Source organism: Carcharodon carcharias, chromosome 4 (assembly GCF_017639515.1).
Source record: "Carcharodon carcharias isolate sCarCar2 chromosome 4, sCarCar2.pri, whole genome shotgun sequence".
NCBI classification, from domain to species: Eukaryota; Metazoa; Chordata; class Chondrichthyes; order Lamniformes; family Lamnidae; genus Carcharodon; species Carcharodon carcharias.
In genome coordinates this window covers 195,846,459-195,865,225 of record NC_054470.1, presented here as the reverse complement: position 1 = coordinate 195,865,225, position 18,767 = coordinate 195,846,459, and the positions used below count along the sequence as shown (strand labels likewise).

General features: G+C 45.2%; 1 protein-coding gene across 1 annotated transcript in view; it reads left to right on the top strand.

Annotated features, from left to right (window-relative positions):
* LOC121276826 (coiled-coil domain-containing protein 152-like) overlaps positions 1-18,767 on the top strand; it is a 150,786-nt gene that overhangs the window by 110,376 nt on the left and 21,643 nt on the right. Inside the window, exons 8-9 of the mRNA XM_041185369.1 lie at positions 1,294-1,421; positions 7,579-7,668. Coding sequence (XP_041041303.1) covers positions 1,294-1,421; positions 7,579-7,668 — 218 coding nt within the window. The remainder of the gene's footprint in view (positions 1-1,293; positions 1,422-7,578; positions 7,669-18,767) is intronic.

The window sequence follows — 18,767 nt, the reverse complement described above, 5'->3', positions numbered from 1 at the left end:
AGCCCTTAACACTATGTCTACCCCAATTAATGTTGGGAAAGTTGAAATCACTTAATATATTTACACTACAGTTTTTGTTTTTACACACTTCCACAGATTGTACACATATTTGCTCCTCAATTTCCCGCTGACTATCTGGGGGTCTATAATAAACACCTAACAATGTGGCTGCCCCTTTTTTATTCCTAAGCTCTACCTACAAAGATCCATTCAATGCCCCTCCAAGATATCATCTCTCCTAACTGACTGCTTAACTAATAATGCAATGCCTCCTCCTCTTTTACCCCTTCCTCTGTCTCGCCTGAAGATTCTATATCCCAAAATGTTGAGCTGCCAATCCTACCCTTTCCTCAACCATGTCTCAGTGATGGCTACTATATCACAATTCCACGTGTCGATCCTCACCCTTAACTCATCCGTTTTACCTGTAATACTCCTGGCATTAAAGTAGAGGCCATCCAGTCCTTGCCTTACTCCCTTGAAGCTTATTGCGGCTGTACTCCCTCTGACTTGATTGTTTTACTATATTATGAAGTGTCCCTATTCTGCTTGCATTCTGTGTCCCCTCCCCCTGCTGAATTAGTTTAAACTCCTCCCAACAGCACTAGTAAACATGCCCGGAAGGATGTTAGTCCTGCTTTGGTTCAGATGTAGAGCATCCCGCTTGTACAGGACCCACCTTCCCCTGAACCGGTCCCAGTGATCTAGGAATCTAAAACCCTCCCTCCTGCACCAACTCTTAAGCCACATATTCATCTGCGCTATTCTCCTATTTCTGAGCTCGCTAGCATGTGGCACTGAGAGTAATCCAGAGATTACTACCCGAGAGGCCTTGCTTTTTAGTCTACTGCCTAACTCCCTGAATTCTTGATGCAAGACCTCATCCCTCTTTCTACCTATGTCATTGGTATGAACATGTACCATGACCTCTGCCTTATCACCCTCCCCCTTCAGAATGCCCTGCAGCCGTTCAGTGACATCCCAGACCCTGGCACCAGGGAGGCAACATACCATCCTAGAGTCACGTTGACGGCTACAGTGGTGCTTATCTGTTCCCCTGATTATAGAATCCCCTATTACTATTGCTCTTCCTCCCTTCCTCCCCTCCTTTACAGACAGGCTGCTTGTGGTGCCAGTAGCTTGGCTCTGTCCGCACTCCCTGGAGGAACCAGCACCTTCATCAGCCTCCAAAATGGAATAAATGCTATTTATTAAGCCGCAGTTCATTACATTTTATGTATCATTTTCTAATTCTACTTTTGCTTGTTAATATTTGGATAAATTTTTTGCCAGTTGAAATAAAGGAGGCAGAACTCAATGGGATTATTGACAAAAAGGAAACAGAGATTCAACTACTGAATAGACAGATAAGTTCTCAGGACAGAGAGAAACAAAGTGAGATCATCAAATTGCAGATGGAGGTAAGAACAGAATTATTGTGTAAAAGGGAACTTTCTTGCAAGGGTTTTTGAAGGTGAGGATAGGGAGAAGACACGGGCCTCAGGTTTCCCCACTGGCTTGATTAGTAAATAAAGTGAGTAGCTGAGTCATAGAATTAAAAGTCCCCTTAGCAATGTATTCCATTAACACGATGCTAGGTTGCATAAGTACATTGACAAAGCCCAGCGTTACTTCATCAACACCTCCCTCAACCTCTCCACTGTCACTGATTTCTCAGCCTGCTTGTCTGACATCCAGTACTGGATGATCAAAAATATCCTCCAGTTAAATACTGAGAAGGCCGAAGCCATTGTCTTTGGCCCCCACTCCAAACTCCATTCCCTAGCCACTGACTCCATCCCCCTCCATGGCAATTGTCTGAGACTGATGGAAACGGTTCAGGGCCTTGGTGTTTGCTTTGATCCTAAGATGACCTGCTGACCACATATCCTCTCCAACACCCAGACCATCTATTTCCATCTCCGTAACATTGCTGTCCCTCAATGTTGCTGGCTTAAAATCCTGGGACTCCCTTCCTAACAGCACTGTGGGTGTACCTATACCACATGGGCTGCAGTGGTTCAGGAAGGCGGCTCACCATCATCTTCTCAAGGACAACTAGGGATGGGCAATAACCTAGCCAGTGTCACTGTCATCCCTTGACATAATAATTTTTAAAATGTTCTACTCCATCACTACCTCAGTTAAAACCTTGCTCCTTAAAACCGTGGCAGCCGGTGGAATTTAAATTCAATTAATAAATCTGGAAAAATAAAGCCAGTCTCAGGAATGGTAGCCATGGCAACTATCATCGATTGTTGAATCTGGTTCACTAACATCCTTCAGGGAAGGAAATCTGCCATCCTTACCTGATCTGGCCTACATGTGACTCCAGACCCACAACAATGTGCTTGACAAATAACTGCCCTCTGAAATGACCTGGCAAGCCACTCAGTTCAAGGGCAACAAATGCTGTTCTTGACTGTGATGCCCACATCCCATGGAATAATAAAGAAACAAGAAGGGCAGAAACATTGGTTCAAGATTGGGTTTTAACATGCTTGGGTGTTTTCGTTCAGAAAGCAAGTTGGTGAAAGATAGAACTGGAGCCAATCTTTACAGACTTCTATATTTATTTACAGAGCTCCCCATCAAAAGTATACACAACGAGCACTGCATGACCTCTGCTGCAACCTGCTAATACTGTCAGGGTGAAAGGTGGATGCTCGCACATTGTGGTGCAGTGCATAGAGGGAGAATGATGAGGACAGTGCTCTTACCCTGCACACCCTCATCAAATCATTAAGCATCTTCCTATGTTGTACCGCTGTCCAAGGGATTGTTTAGGAAGCACAAACAGCCCCCTCCCTCCACAGGGTTCACACTAACAAATTTAAGGACTTCCTGACCATGAGACCATGACTGCTTTTGCCTCATTTTCCTAAAAGACCTTAAGGTCCACTCTCAAGTAATTACAGGGTTACTCCCATGGGAATGTGCTGCAGGTAACTTTATTATATGAAGTGGGATTTGTGTTACTGGTCAATCCACAAAGATCCTAATAAACTGACCCTGGGAGCTCTGGCCATGAAACCCATGACACCTAATAACTGGAAGGAGTGTTGAGTGTTCAGCTTTTCTTTGTGGGACCAGGAGGCACAAATGTCCCACAAGGACAGTCAGGGCCATTACTGTCTCGGACTTTCCCCACCACCACAACACTCGATCCTTTGTGCAAGACACTGATGAACCTGTCCACCCTGCCACAAATGCCAGGTGGGAGGTTTCTAGGCCACTTGATCTTTAAATGCCAGCAGCTAGCCAAGCTGCTTGCTGTGGGAGGGCAACTTGCCAATGGGATGTAAATCAGACCCAGCTGTTAAAATTGCTTGCTTAGTTAGTTTATTTCCCAGAGCTAAACTCTTTTCTCAAACATTTCCAGAAGAGGGGTGTGTGTGTGTGAGTATTCTCTTAAAATTAAATTATGCTGGTAATTCTTAGAAAATACACGCTTCTTCATTCTCAGAATATATTCACAGCATGCTGTAATCTCAGAGAAAGCACTGTTCTCATCAAAGATAATAATTTCCCCAGAATATTCATATAAGATAACTGATGAAAGCTAATTCAGGTGCTTCTAACATTTATTTGAAGTTAATTTTCAATACCATGTTAATATCAGACTTAAATTTTTCTAATGCTTCATTCACACACTGGCTTTATAACAAAGAGTTGGAGAAGTGGACTGCTGCACCCAGTTCTCTGTTAATGGGGTAGCTGGCAGCTCTATGTGAGAAACCAAATTCACAAATTTACTCTTGAAAGGAGACTTTTTGCTTAAGTATTATAGCTGACTGTCATGCTTCACAAATGTATTTTTAAGTTTGTCATTTTATTTTTAAAATGCAGAATCACAAAAACCTAATTCTGGTTTTCGATATGTAATGGGACTCAGATCTCCACAGCAAGCCTATGGCTGTGCAGGCAACTGCAACAATTAGGTCTCACACTTGTCATGGGATGAGAAAAATATAAAGAATGGAAAGAAACGATTTGGCCCATTATGATTCCATTGCTTCATTTTCCAAAGCAATCTAAAACTAAATCCACTGCCCTCTATATTCCGGTGCTTCAAATATTTATCCAACTTTATAGCAAAAGGTGCAATGGTGTTCTCTTCAACCATTCTGTGTGGCAAAACATTCCATATTAAAACACCCTAAGGATAAAAATATTTCTCCAAATTCTCTACTGGCACTGCCAGCGACAATTAATTCCCAATCACAGAATCACAGAATCACACAGTGCAGAAGAGGCCCTTTGGCCCATCGAGTCTACACCGACACTTGAGAAACACCTGATCTACCTACCTAATTCCATTTACCAGCACTTGGCCCATAGCCTTGAATGTTATGACGTGCCAAGTGCTCATCCAGATACTTTTTAAAGGATGTGAGGCAACCCACCTCCACCACCCTCCCAGGCAGTGCATTCCACACCGTCATCACCCTCTGGGTAAAAACATTTTTCCTCACATCCCCCTCATAACCTCCTGCCCCTCACCTTGAACTTATGCCCCCTTGTGACTGACCCTTCAACTAAGGGGAGCAGCTGCTCCCTATCCACCCTGTCCATGCCCCTCATAATCTTGTACACCTCGATCAGGTTGCCCCTCAGTCTTCTCTGCTCCAATGAAAACAACCCAAGTCTATCCAACCTCTCTTCATAACTTAAATGTTTCATCCCAGGCAACATCCTGGTGAATCTCCTCTGCACCCCCTCCAGTGCAATCACATCCTTCCTATAATGTGGCGACCAGAACTGCACACAGTACTCCAGCTGTGACCTCACTAAGGTTCTATACAACTCCGACATGACGTTCCTACTTTTGTAATCAATGCCTCGATTGATAAAGGCAAGTGTCCCATATGCCTTTTTCACCCTAACATGCCCCTCTGCCTTCAGAGATCTATGGACACACACGCCAAGGTCCCTTTGTTCCTCAGAACTTCCTAGTGCCATGCCGTTCATTGAATACTTCCTTGTCAAATTACTCCTTCTAAAGTGTATTACCTCACACTTTTCAGGGTTAAATTCCATCTGCCACTTATCTGCCCATTTGACCATCCTGTCTATATCTTCCTGCAGCCCAAGATACTCAACCTCACTGTTAACCACCCAGCCAATTTTTGTGTCATCTGCAAACTTACTAATCTTACCCCCCATGTAGTCATCTATGTCGTTTATATAAATGACAAATAATAGGGGACCCAGCACAGATCCCTGTGGTACCCCACTGGACACTGGCTTCCAGTCACTAAATCATCCTTCTGTCATCACCCTCTGCTTTCCTACAGCTAAGCCAATTTTGAATCCACCTTATCAAATTACCCTGTATCCCATGTGCGTTTGTCTTCTTTATAAGTCTCCCATGTGGAACCTTGTCAAAGGCTTTGCTGAAATCCATATAAACTACATCAACTGTATTACCCTCATCTACACACCTGGTCACCTCCTCAAAAAATTCAATCAAATTTGTTCAGCATGACCTCCCTCTGACAAAACCATGCTGAATACTCCAGATCAAACCTTGTCTCTCCAAGTGGAGATAGATACTCTTCTTCAGAGTTTTCTCCAATAGTTTCCCTACCACTGACATGAGACTCACTGGCCTGTAGTTCCTTGGCTTATCTCTACAAACCTTCTTAAATAGTGCAACCACATTAGATGTTCTCCAGTCCTCTGGCACCTCCCTCGTGGCCAGAGAGGAATTAAAAATTTGGGTCAGAGCCCCTGCGACCTCCTCCCTTGCCTCCCTCAGAAGTCTGGGACACAAATCATCCAGAGCTGGAGATTTGTCCACTTTGAAGCCTGCCAACACCTCCAATACATTGTCACTCCCTATATCAATTTGCTTATGAACCTCGCAGTCTCTCTCCCTGAGTTCGATACCTTCATCCTCAATCTCTTGGATGAAGATGGACGTGAAGTATTCATTCAACACTCTAGTGATGTCCTCTGGCTCCACCCATAGATTTCCCCCTTGGTCACTTATGGGCCCTACTCTTTCCCTGGTTATCCCCTTCCCATTGATATACTTATAGAATATCTTGGGATTTTCCCTCCTTTTACCAGCCAGAGCTTTCTCATATCCCCGCTTTGCTCTCCTAATTGCTTTCTTAAGCTCCACCCTGCACTTTCTGTACTTCACTAATGCCTCTGCTGACTTGCTTCCCTTGTACCTGCTAAAAGCCTCTCTTTTCCTTCTCATCGTAACCTGAATATCTCTGGTCATATATGGTTCTCTGGGCTTGTTACTCCTTCCTATCACCCTCGAGGGAACATGTTGAGCCTGTACCCTCCCCATTTCCTTTTTGAACATCGCCCCACTGTTCCTCTGTAGATTTCCCCCCAAGTAACTGTTCCCAGTCTACCTTGGCCAGATCCTGCCTTATTTTACTAAACTCCACTCTCCCCCAATCCAAAACATTTTTTTGCAACTTGTCATTGAGTCTAGTTGCAGTAACTGGAGTTCGCCTATTGTACTAGTACCAAAACCGGATAGAACGCAAAGTCTGTGTCTGGACTATCGAAAGCTGAATGCGGTGACAAAAGCAGCTTCATATCCCATACCACAGTTGGAGCATAGCATTGAGAAAGTAGGGCAATCAAAATTTATCACAAAGATCGACTTGCTAAAAGGACATTAGCAGGCACCATTGTCGGAAAGAGCAAAGGAGATATCAACTTTCGTAATCCCAAATGGACTATATCAGTTTAAAGTCATGCCATTTGATATGAAGAATGCACTGTGACATTTCAAAGACTGACAAACAAAGTAATTACAGATCTAAGCAATTGTGCAGTTTATTTTGATGATCCATGCTTTTGGGATCAGTAGCTTTTCCTCCTCATTTTCAAAATGCAAAAAAGTTATGATCAGTAAGACAGGGTTCCATCTGGGATCGGGCTTGTTTAGCAAATAATGTCAGCATGAGTGGACATAGAGCGTGGGTGGAAGGGCAGAGCTTGGCATGAAAGGCAATAGGGGATGGATGGGGGGTGTAACTTGGTATAGGAGGCCTGAGGGGGCCCTTTTGAACTTAGCTTTTAAAAGGTCCCTCCATGCATGCTGATGTTCACAACTCCTCTAAGGTGCTGTGAACCACAATTCTTTAAAAACATGGCCCAACTCCATGAACATTTGTGGAGGAGTAAGAGATACCCATCTTCACAATGGAGCTGGCCAGGTCGGGAGTGCCGGATATGGGCTTCTGACAGGAAGCCGCCTATGCTCTTTACAGGGACTCCCAAAAATTAGACAGCCTGGGAATGGGTTCAGGAATCCTGGAATCGAAACCCAGCTGCTATTTTTATATGGTTTCTGATTCAACCTGAATTGGTGAAAATCCAGGCTGATGAGTTCAGACAACATTACATTTAGCATTACATTAAATGCTAAAAGGAGATTAGATTGGGATTAAGCTGCAAAGATTGACATAGTGTTGGAAAAGTGAGTGGTTGTTGGCCAAATAACTTTTTGCAGTTGCTAAAAAATCTTACGTTTTCAAAGGAGAAAGGATTTTTTTCAACTTTATATTTCATAATGATTAAGGCCTGTAATTATAATTAATGCAGTTTAACACCAAGCTACTGAAGATCCAGAGCTCTTCAATGAAATCACCACATCAGGATTCTTCTGCATTGTCTCAGCATATCTTTAAGAGGGTGAGTTCTCATACAGTTCAGTTTCCTGCATAGGCTCAGAACCAGAACTGCTGAATTTATGTGTATCATTGTTTTTATAAACTTGGTGTGATGTTGCTTACACCCAAAGGACTTTTGATATCTGTCCATCCCATTTATTGATCATTGTTCTGCAAAAGCTTTTCTTGATTGCCAGGGATTTTACTCCTAATTGCTGTTCAATGGTGTCTATTGAAAACACAAATGAGTGGGTGGGTGAGGGTGAAATTTATTAAAGATAGACAGGTGTGTTCCTATTTCCAAGAACTCTGATCAAGCTGGGGTTTGAACTCTTGACAATGGGTTGGGAATTTTAGCCTTTCTACTCAGAGAGCTGTCAGACCATGGAGAAAATAGTTTTCATGAAAAAGTGTTAAAGATAAAGATAGAAGACTTGCCTTTATATAGTGCTTTTCACAATCACCAGATATTTCTTTTGAAGTACTTTTGAAGTGAAGTCATTGTTGTGATGTAGGAAACATGACAGCCAAGCTGCGCACAACAATCTCCCACAAACAACATGATAATGACCAGAAAATCTGTTTTTGTGATACTGATTGAGGGATAAGTATTGGCCAGAGCGCTAGGGATAACTGTCCTTCTCTTCATCCGTTCTCTTCTTTTCCATCCACCCAAGCAGGCAGATGGAGCCTCAGTTTAACATCTCAGCTAAAAGACAGCAATTCCCCCATGGGCACATCCTCAGTACAACACAGGAGTGTTAGTCTTGATTTTTGTGCACAAACTCTGGGGCGGTATTTTCCATTCCCATTGGCAGCAGGTTTGGTTGGCAGCGTGAGCAGACAATATGGCGAGAAGGCCAAAAACCAGTGTTATGCCATCTTAAAACCAGTTTGCAATTGTCTGCTCTGCCCATCATTGGCAGGCCGTGTTTCCCGCTGTCCAACATCGGGGATTTAATTTTAATGCATTTGTATCTTATTATTGTGCTTACCTTCCGGAATCATCCCCTACATCAACTTTACCACCCTCGTCAGCTTGACTTCAGAACGGCGTGATTTACGACAGCCCCTTTAAGAGGTGTGCACCTGACAAGCTGAACTTTGAGGGTAAGTGCACATAACTTTTTCGTGAGGATCGCCCGTAGGACATCAAGGAAGAGGCGCCCTACATTTGGGACGCACAGGCAAGTCGCTTTTTCACGGCTGGCTTTCAGTGCGGTGCCAGGGCAAGGCTCTGGTGTGGGTGGGGCCAGGGAGGGGAAAGGCAGACAGATTGAGGGAACTACACAAGCACATGCCAAGGTGGGTGGGGTGAGGTTGGGGGCGTGAGGGAAGTGGCCATGCATTTGGAAAAGCTTGTCAAAAGTGAGCATTCTTCCTCAGCTGAGACCGTTCAGCAGCAGCTCCATTGGCATGCTTGGAGTCGGGCCTCTGAAGCATTTCTGCCCACTCAAGCAACATAAAAGCATGAACATGTCACCAAATGCTCCCTTTTCAGCCCTTGGGCACAGACTGCAAATTAATGTGTGTTTTAGGGGGCTACAGAACAATTTGATGACGGGCAAATTGTATAATCCCCTTGCGAAAGGTTATCATGGAGCAGTCACTAGCTTTTCACACCAGCAACCACACTTAGTGCAATTCTGGGATGATTCTATCCCTGGATTGGGACTTCAACCCAGAATCTTGTGAGTTAGCAGGAGTGCTACTAACTGAGCCAAAGCTGAACACTCACGTGTTTGCCAAACTTTTTTCCATTTGTTTATAATCATGTGATGCAATGAAATAAGTCATGTCAAGTGTAGATGTTGGGTAGGAGTAGGCCATTCAACCCCATATAGAATCTTACATTACGGCCATTTTGCCCATCCTATCTGTGCTGAATCTTTGAAAAAGTTGCCCCATCATTACACCTAAAATTCTGCAAATTGGTCAAGGAGTCAGAATAATTTACAGCACAGAGGGAGGTCACCTGGCCCTTTGAGTCCACGGAACAATTCAGTCAGCCCCACTCTGCTTGATCCGTGTTGCCTGGCAGGTTTATTTCCTTCAAGTGCCATCCAATTTCCTTTAGTGAAATCATTGATTATTTTTGCTTCCATCACCCTCATGGACAGCGAGTTCCAAGTCATTACCAATCATTGTGTGGAAAAGTTCTTCCTCACGTTCCCTCTTCATCCCTTGCCCGAAACCATAAATCTGTGTTCCTTGGCTGATGAGAACAGTTTTCCTTATCTACCTTATCCAAACCTGTCATAATTTTGTGCACCTCTATCACATCATCCCTCAATTTCCTTTGCTCCAAGGAGAACAACACCAGCTTTTCCAACCTAACCTTGTAGCTAAAATTTCCCATCCCTGGAACCATTCTGGTAAATCTCCTCTGCACCTTCTCAAGGACTCTCACATTCTTCCTAAAGTGCAATGATCAGAATTGAATGCAATATGCTAATTGAAACCTAACCAGAGCTTTATGAATCTCCAGCAAAACTGCCATGCTTGTGTACACAATGCCTTTATGTGCAATTAAGCCCAAAGTCTCATTTGCTTTGCTAACCACTCTCTCAATCTATCCTGCCGCATTCACCCCTTGGTCCCTCTGTTCCTGCACACCCTAAGGAACTGTGCCATTAAATCTAGCAATATAGGAGCAGGAGTAGATCATTCAGCCCATCAAGCCTGCTCTGCCATACATATGATCATGACTGATCATCCACTTCAATGCCTTTTTCCCACACTATCCCCATATCCCTTTATGTCATTAGCAATTAGAAATCTGTCAATCTCTGCTTTAAACATACTCAATGACTGAGCTTTCATAGCCCTCTGGGGTAGAGAATTCCAAAAATTCTCAACCCTCTGATTAAAAAATAAAAATTCTTCTGGTCTTGGTCCTAAGTGGCTTCCCCCTTATTTTGAAATTGTATTCTCTGGTTCTAGACTACCCAACCAGGGGGAACATCTTATTTGCATCTACCCTGTATATTCCTTTAAGTATTTTGCAGGTTTCAATGAGATCATCTCTCATTCTTCGAAACTCTAGAGAAAGCCTGGTGAACCTTCATTGCATGCCCTCCATGGCAATAATAGGTAAGGGGATCAAAACTGCACACAGTACTCCAGGTGAGCTCTAACCAAGCTTCTATACAATTGAAGCAAGACTTAGTTACTCTTGTACTCAAATCCTCTTGTGATAAAGACCAACATACCATTAGCCTTCCTAATTGCCTGCTGCACCTGCATGTTAGCTTTCAGTGACCTATTGACAAGGACACCCAGGTCCCTTTGTACATCTACACTTTCTAATCTCTTACCATTCAAGAAATACTCTGCGCGTCTGTTCCTCCCACCAAAATGGATAACCTCACATTTTTCCACATTATATTCCATCTGCCATGTTCTTGCACACTCACTAAGTTTGTCCAAATCCTCTTGCAGCTGCTTTGCTTCTTCCTCACAACACACATTCCCACCTAGCTTTGTGTCATCCACAAACTTTGAAATATTACATTTAGACTCATAGACATTTATAGCACAGAAGGAGGTCATTCAGCCCATTCTGTCCACGCCACTCAACAAAGATCTGACTACACTAATCCCATTTTCTAGCACTTGACCCATAGCTTTGGAGGCTATGGCACACAAATAATATCTAAATATTTTTAAAATGTTATGAGAGTTTCTGGCTCAACCACCCTTTCAGGCAGTGATTTCCAGACTCCCATCATCCTCTGGATGAAAAGATTTCTCCTCAACTCCCCTCTTGGCCTTCCAGCTCTTACATTAAATCTATGCCCCCTGGTTATTGACCCCTCTACTAATATAAAAAGTGCCTTCCTATCCACCCTATCTATGCCCCTCATAATGTTATACACCTCTATCGGATCCCCTCTCAACCTTCATTGCTCCAGGCGAAACAACCCCAGCCTATCCAATCTTTTCTCATAGCTCAGACCCTCCAGCCCAGGCAGCGTCCTGGTAAATCTCCTCTGCACCCGCTCCAGTGCAATCACATCCTTCCTATAATGTGGTGACCAGAACTGCACACAGTACTCCATTTGTGGCCTAACCGATGTTTTATACAGTTCCAGCATAACTTCCCTGCTCTTGTATTCTATGCCTTGACTAATAAAGGCAAGTATCCTAAATGCCTTCTTAATCACCTTATCTATCTGCTTTGCTACCTTCAGGGATCTGTGGATATACACACCAAGGTCTTCAGTACTTTCCAGGGTCCTACCATTCATAGCCCCTTGTCTTGTTAGCCCTCTCCCTTCCCAAATGCATTACCTCACACTTTTCTGGGTTGAATTCCATTTGCCACTGCTTTGCCCACCTGACCAGTCCATTGATATCCTCCTGCAGTTTACGGCTATCCTCCTCACTATACACCACCCTACCAATTTTCATGCCATCCACGAACTTCTTGATCATACCCCCTATATTTAAGTCCAAACCATTGATGCATAAACAGCAAGGGCCCCAGCACTGAGCCCTGTGGAACCCCACTAGAAACAGACTTCCAGTCACAGAAATATCCATCTAACATCACCATCTGATTCCTGCCTCTCAGCCAATTTTGGATCCACTTTGCCTTGGATCCCATGGGCTTTTCTTTCTTGCCCAGTCTGCCACGAGGGACCTTATCAAAAGCCTTGCTAAAGTCCATGTAGACCACATCAAATGCATTACCCTCAACAACAGTCCTGGTTACTTGCTCAAAAAATTCGATCAAATTTGTCAAACACAAAGGCTTCACTTAACAAATCCATGCTGACTATCTCTGATTAATCCGTGGCTCTCCAAGTGCAGATACATTGTGTGTAATTTTCCTAGGTTTGCACTAAGCGCGGTAGCAGGTGGGTAAAAAGACGTTTTACCAGCCGGCCGCGATGGCAGGTTTTCACGTCGTGTTGTCCAAACTTGCTTCATTATTTATGCATTCCTGGGAAACACACCGTTTTTATGGTGGGTGGGCTCTTATTCACCACCTGCCATCACTCCGCTGTTGCATCATTCCGACTGCCACGTTTAAAAGGCAGCTACCAGCACACCGCTCATTGCCACCAGCTTACAGCTGCTGCCTGGGAGACATGACCAGTAAAGAAAAAAAGACGCAGCCCCCCCCAGTTTAATGGCAGATTCCTCAAGTGATTGCTGGATGATGTGGAGGCCCTCCGGGATGTTCTGTACCCCTGCTCTGGCTGCAGGTTGGACAGCAACATGGCCAATCTGGCTTGTGAGGTAGTGGCAGCTGTGGTCAGTGCCAATGCCCTTCAGAAGAGGACAGCAACCCAGTGCTGCAAGAGGATGAATGATCTCCTCCATTCCGCCAGGGTAAGTTATTCTTCTCACACTCTCAACTCACACACTCACAAACCCAGCACACACCCACAGGGCCCTCACTCACTGCCAGTTGAAGGGACATCACCATTCACTCTCTCACACACACCATCATTGTCCTCATCCTGTCCTTGGGATCACTCAACACCCACACAGGCCAGGCACATTTATCATCTGGCCTGGCAGGCGTCCTGCATCCACTTTCTCCATCTCTATCCATGCAAGACAAACTGGCATGCAACAAGAAAGCGATGTTGCAGACCGGTGAGGAATGCCTGAAATCAAGATCCTCACAGACTTTGAAAATAGAGCCATCCAGCTGGCAGGCAAGAATCGGACCAGTCCTGTACTGATGGTGAGGTCGGCGCTGCTCTACCAAGTGAGGTTCCAGTAGTGCAAAATCCATCAGACAACCATTCTGTGATTGATGTGTCCTCTTTCACAGGCCATTGCCATGCACTCATTATCTCTCCTTGTTTTCACAGGCACATCTGCCAAACAGCTGACAGAGTCCATGACCTAGGACCTCCAATCAAGCCCTGAAGAAACCCCTGAAGGGGAATCTGAAGGCACCCTCCTTGAAGTTTCGTCACAGCGCTCAACCACACCCTCCACCAGCGCAAAGATACACACCTTGGTGTCACCTAGCTTTAGAATAGACACGGGAACACAATCTGGAGAGCACATCACACTGTTTTATCCACAGCAGGCAGTGGCAGGGACATCCCAGGTCCCTGGCATTTGGAGGACTGCTGGAGGCCAGAAATTTGCTGAGTCTGAGTCAGATGAGGAGTCTCTGGTCTCGGTCACATCACAGTTGCTGGAACTGCAAAGGCAACTCGGGAGCACCAGGAAGGGATGTCTGCTGCACATGTCTGCTGCACTCCTCAGATTGCAAGGCACTGAAAGGTCTGAGGAATACTCTGGTACAAAATTTCAACACTTGGTATCCAGATGCAATATTCAAGTGGTTCCTTTAATACGCATGCGGGGAGCAAATGCTGGGTCATCCAGGCACTTCTCCACCAAGGTTGAAATGAGCAGAGTTTATACATCTTTTACTATCAGTTACAACTTAATGGTATTCATTAGACAAAGGCAACAGCACAATGACCCCCTGGTGGGTTGATAATTGTGTTCCTGTACAGTAATTGCAGTGCAGAGACTGGGCATTGTCCTTTTTGAAGATGTCTATCAGACAGTGTGAAAAGGCCTTCCCCATTTCTTGATTGAGTTATCCTGTGTCCCTGTCCATGTGTCCCCCATTTCCTAATCACAAATTTACAGCTGAGCCCATTGTACAAGTTTATAGCTTTCATGTAAGGCTGCGACTGTTTGTGTATGCTTTGGTGCCCTAGCTGCTGGTCCTGGCTAGCACTTTGAAATAAATCCAAATTTTCTGCATCTTCAGCACGATGGAGGAGTCTGTCCGCCTTCAGGCTGAGGTGATAGCACTGGCATGCCAACGCACTGAGATCAACACTGATAGGATGGCGGCCAAGGAGACCTTGGTCCAGGACGTCGCTCTGCATTGCCGCATCTGCTCAACTCCGTTGCTGACGCCATAGTTGACCTACAACAGTGTGTGTGCGATAGGGGTATGGGGCAGTTCGGTCTCACTCCAGCTACCCTTATCTAAGGAAAGATATACTGGCATTGGAGGCAGCCCAGAGAAGCTTCACTAGGTTGATTCCAGGGATGGAAGGATTTGCTTATGAGGAGAGGTTGAGTAGATTGGGCCTGTACTCACTGGAGTTTAGAAGAATGAGAGGCGACCTTATTGAAACTTACAAGATTCTTAGAGGGCTTGACAAGGTGGATGCTGAGTGGCTGTTTCCCCTTCTGGGAGAGTCTATGACCAGAGGGCATAATCACAGAGTAAGGGGTCACCTACTTAAGAGAGAAATGAGGAGGAATTCTGTTTTTCAGAGGGTGATGAATATATGGAATTCTTTATATAGGAGGGCTGTAGAGGGTGGGTCATTAAGTATATTCAGGATTGAAATAGACAGATGATTAATCTGTAAAGGAATCATGGGCTATGGGAAAAGGCAGGAAAGTGCAGTTGAGAATTATCAGATCAGCCATGATCTCATTTAATGGCAGAGTAGACTTGATGGGCCGAATAGCCTATTTCTGCTCGTCCCTCTTACGGTCTTACCCCCTCCCCTGAAGGAGTCAGCCAGGGGCCCTTGAGCACCCATAGGGAGGAGGATCAGCAGGTACATTCTCCAGGCCCATCCACCCAAATGTCTCTTGGAGTGACCAGCCTATCCGAATCCCCTCTTCCTGTGACCTCAGCAGCTCCAGTTTCACAGGCCGAGGAGGGTGCCACTGCCACACAGCAAGACCCCAAAAGCAGGCCGGGGCCCTCCAAGTCTCGGTCCTCCAGAGGATACCCACCAAAGTCATCACAGACAGGACGTTGCAGTCAGCAGGCTGCCTCCACCTCTGCTGTGGATGTCTGGGGAGCACCAAGACGGAGAGGCAGGGTTAGGAAAGTTAAGGAGAATTAGTTGCACAGTCTGTGCACAGATGTTAACCATTTGAACATATTGTTCACTATTGTCAATAAACTCTCAAGAATGACTCCCTGCCTATGGCTCCTTGTTCTGATGAGCAGTGTTCTTGTCACTCAGATGTGAAACCTTTCTGCACAAGATAAAGGCAGGTGTCTCAGTCCAGGGCCTTTTCCCAGTGTTCTGTGCAGCCTTCAGACCACAGTGATGGTCCAGCCTCACACTCCCTGGACACATTACTGATGCCTGCACCTCAGCGGTGCTTGTCATTGCTGCCAGAATGTAGTGGGCAGGCGTCACAGAGTTCTCTCATTCTCTCTGTGTGCTCTCAGCACCTTTAAGTTAAGACTGGCCCCCGTCTCTTCAGCATCTGCGATCACTGATGATGTGCTCCAGCTCCCGAAGGGCTCAGGTGCTGAAGGCAGACAAGGCACCAGACGCTTCAAAAGTTTCTTGGCTGCGCCTCTATGATATGACCCTGGTGATGGAGTGCAAGCAAGCTGCCCTCGGCCAGACAGGAATCATAAATTCTCAGAGGCTATGTGAAGATTAACAGAGTATCCTCATTGCATGTCATCATCATCCTCCTGCAATCAAGTGACTATTAGGCTCTCCACTTCATCTCCATGACAGGAGCATTCTCACAGAGGGTATTTGTGCTGCCATAAGCCAGACTGGAGTCAAATGTTCACAAATGCAATGTGAGGATCAATGGGGTCACCTCACTGCATGCGGTCATCACTCTGCACAAATCTAGCAGCTATGAGGGCCTTTGGAATGCGTCTGTCTCATCTAGCTAGTGCGAGGGCCTCAATCGCCTCTGAGGCTGGGCAACAGTCGCACCCTCTACCCCCTGACAACAACAACAGGCGCCTCTGAGGCTGGGCAGCAGGTGCCCCCAGACACCAACCACTGCCCCCCTCCCCCCCCCCCCCGCAACTCCCCCACCAAAACAGTCACCTCTGAGGCAGGATGGCACTTCACCAAGGCCCCCCCACCCTGGCAAGCCGAGGAAAATGACGCTGTTCACTCACCTCAGGACTCCCAAAGTGAACACCACCAAGTGCACATTGCCTGTGTGCCATTGTGAAACACGTTGACATGCTTTCCCGTTGATGTGGACTGACGATCCAGCGGTGGTTCACGACCCTGGTGGGATGGCCTCTTAATGATATGCTGATGTATTACAATGAGCTCCCCAATAACTGTTAGCAGGAAACATAGCCCGCCGTTGGCGGGCTGAGCAGAAGATCGCGACCTGCTTTCCCATCACCGTGAAACTGATTGTGCCATATTGTCCGTGCACGCCACTTATGACACCCGCTGCCAGCAGGCATGGACATTTCCATCTATCCTGTCCCTCAGGATTCTTTCTGGTAACTTCTCCACCACCGAGATTAGACTGACTGGCTTGTAATTTCCTGATCTCTCTCTTTCTCTCTTTTTTGATAACCAGACATTAATAGTTTTCTAGTCATCTGGTATCTTGCAATGCAGAGAGGATTTGAAACTTACTGCCAGGGCCCTGACATCTCTTCCCTTGCCTCCCTCAACCGCCAGGGATACATCTCATCTGGGCCTGCAGATTTATCCACTTTTAAGGCCTCTAAACCCACTAGTATTTCCTCTCTCTCTATGTTAATTTCCTCTAATATTTAACAGCCCCCACCCTAATGTCTATATCTGCTTCATCCTTTTCCATTGTGAAGACCGGTGCAAAGTATTTATTGAGGACTGTACCCACATCTTCTGGGTTCATGCAAAGATTACCTCTATGGTCCCTAATTGGCTCTACTCTTTCCCTAGTTATTCTCTTGCTCCTTATATATTTAAAAAACCCCTTTGGGTTTTCCTTTACTCTACCTGCCAATCTTTCTCATGCACTCTCTTAGCTTTCCTAATTTCCTTTTCAAACTCCCCCCTGCACTTTTTATTCTCCTCTAGGGACTCTGCCGTATTGAGCCCTCAGTATCTGCCATGAGTTTCTCTTTTTTTCTTAATCCTAACCTTTATACCTCTTGACATCCAAGGTGCTCCAGACTTGGTCCCACCCTTTGTCTTTATGGGAACATACTTGCCCTGTACTCTTGCTATTTCCTCCTTGAATACCTCTCACTGCTGTGACAGAGTTTTATCTGCAAATAGCTGCTCCCAGTCCACTTGGGCCAAATCGTATCTCATCTTAGTAAAATTAGCCTTTTTCCAGTTTAGAACTTTTATTCCTGGCCCAACCTTCTCCTTTTCCATTTCCTAAATCTAACTAAGTTATGGTCAATATCTTCAAAATGCTCCCCTCCTGATACGCCTTCCACCTTTCCAAATATTAGGTCCAGAACTGCCCCCTTCCTTGTTGGGCTTTCTACATACTGGCTGAAAAAGTTCTTCTGGGTGCAACTTAAGAATTTTGTTCTCTCCCTACCTTGCACACTAAAGCTATCCCAGTTTGTATTTGGGCAGTTAAAACTCCCTACCATTTCTGCCTTATTATTCTTGAAATTTGATTATATATTTGATCCTCTATCTCTCTCTGACTATTTGGGGGCCTAGAGCACACACCCAACAGCGTGTTTGCCCCTTTTGTGCTTTTTTTATTTTTACCCATATGGACTTATTCGATGATCCTTCCAAGATATCATCCCTCCTCGCTGCTATAATTGATTCCTTGATCAATATTGTGACCCCCTCCCTCCTCTTCTATCCCTGTCTCTATTTTGTCTGAATACCCTATAACCAGGAATGTTGAACTGCCAATCCTGCCTTTCTTTTAGCCAAGTCTCGGTCATAGCTGTGATATCATACTCTCACGTGCCTAGGTGTGCCCTCAGTTCATCTGTCTTATTCCTCAGGCTCCTTGCATTAAAATATATTCCATTTAGCCTTGTTAAACTCACTTCTTTGTTATCTAGCCTGTGTTTCCTCTGCCTTCCAGACTCACTCACTAGTGTTTTAACTTTTAATTCCATCTCAGCTTCTCCCCCCTCTGAACTACTTTTCAAGATCCCATCCCCCTGCCAATTTAGTTTAAATCCATCCCAACAGCATTAACAAACCTCCCTGTGAGGATGCTGGTCCCATTGCTGTTTAGATGTAACCCATCCAACTTGTACAGGTCCCACCTCCCCCAGAAACAGTCCCAATGCCCCAGGAATCTAAAGCCCTCCCTCCTGCACCATCTCTCCAGCCACACATTCATCTGCTCTATCCTTCTGTTCCTATACTCACTACTGCGTGACACTGGGAGTAATCTGGAGATTAT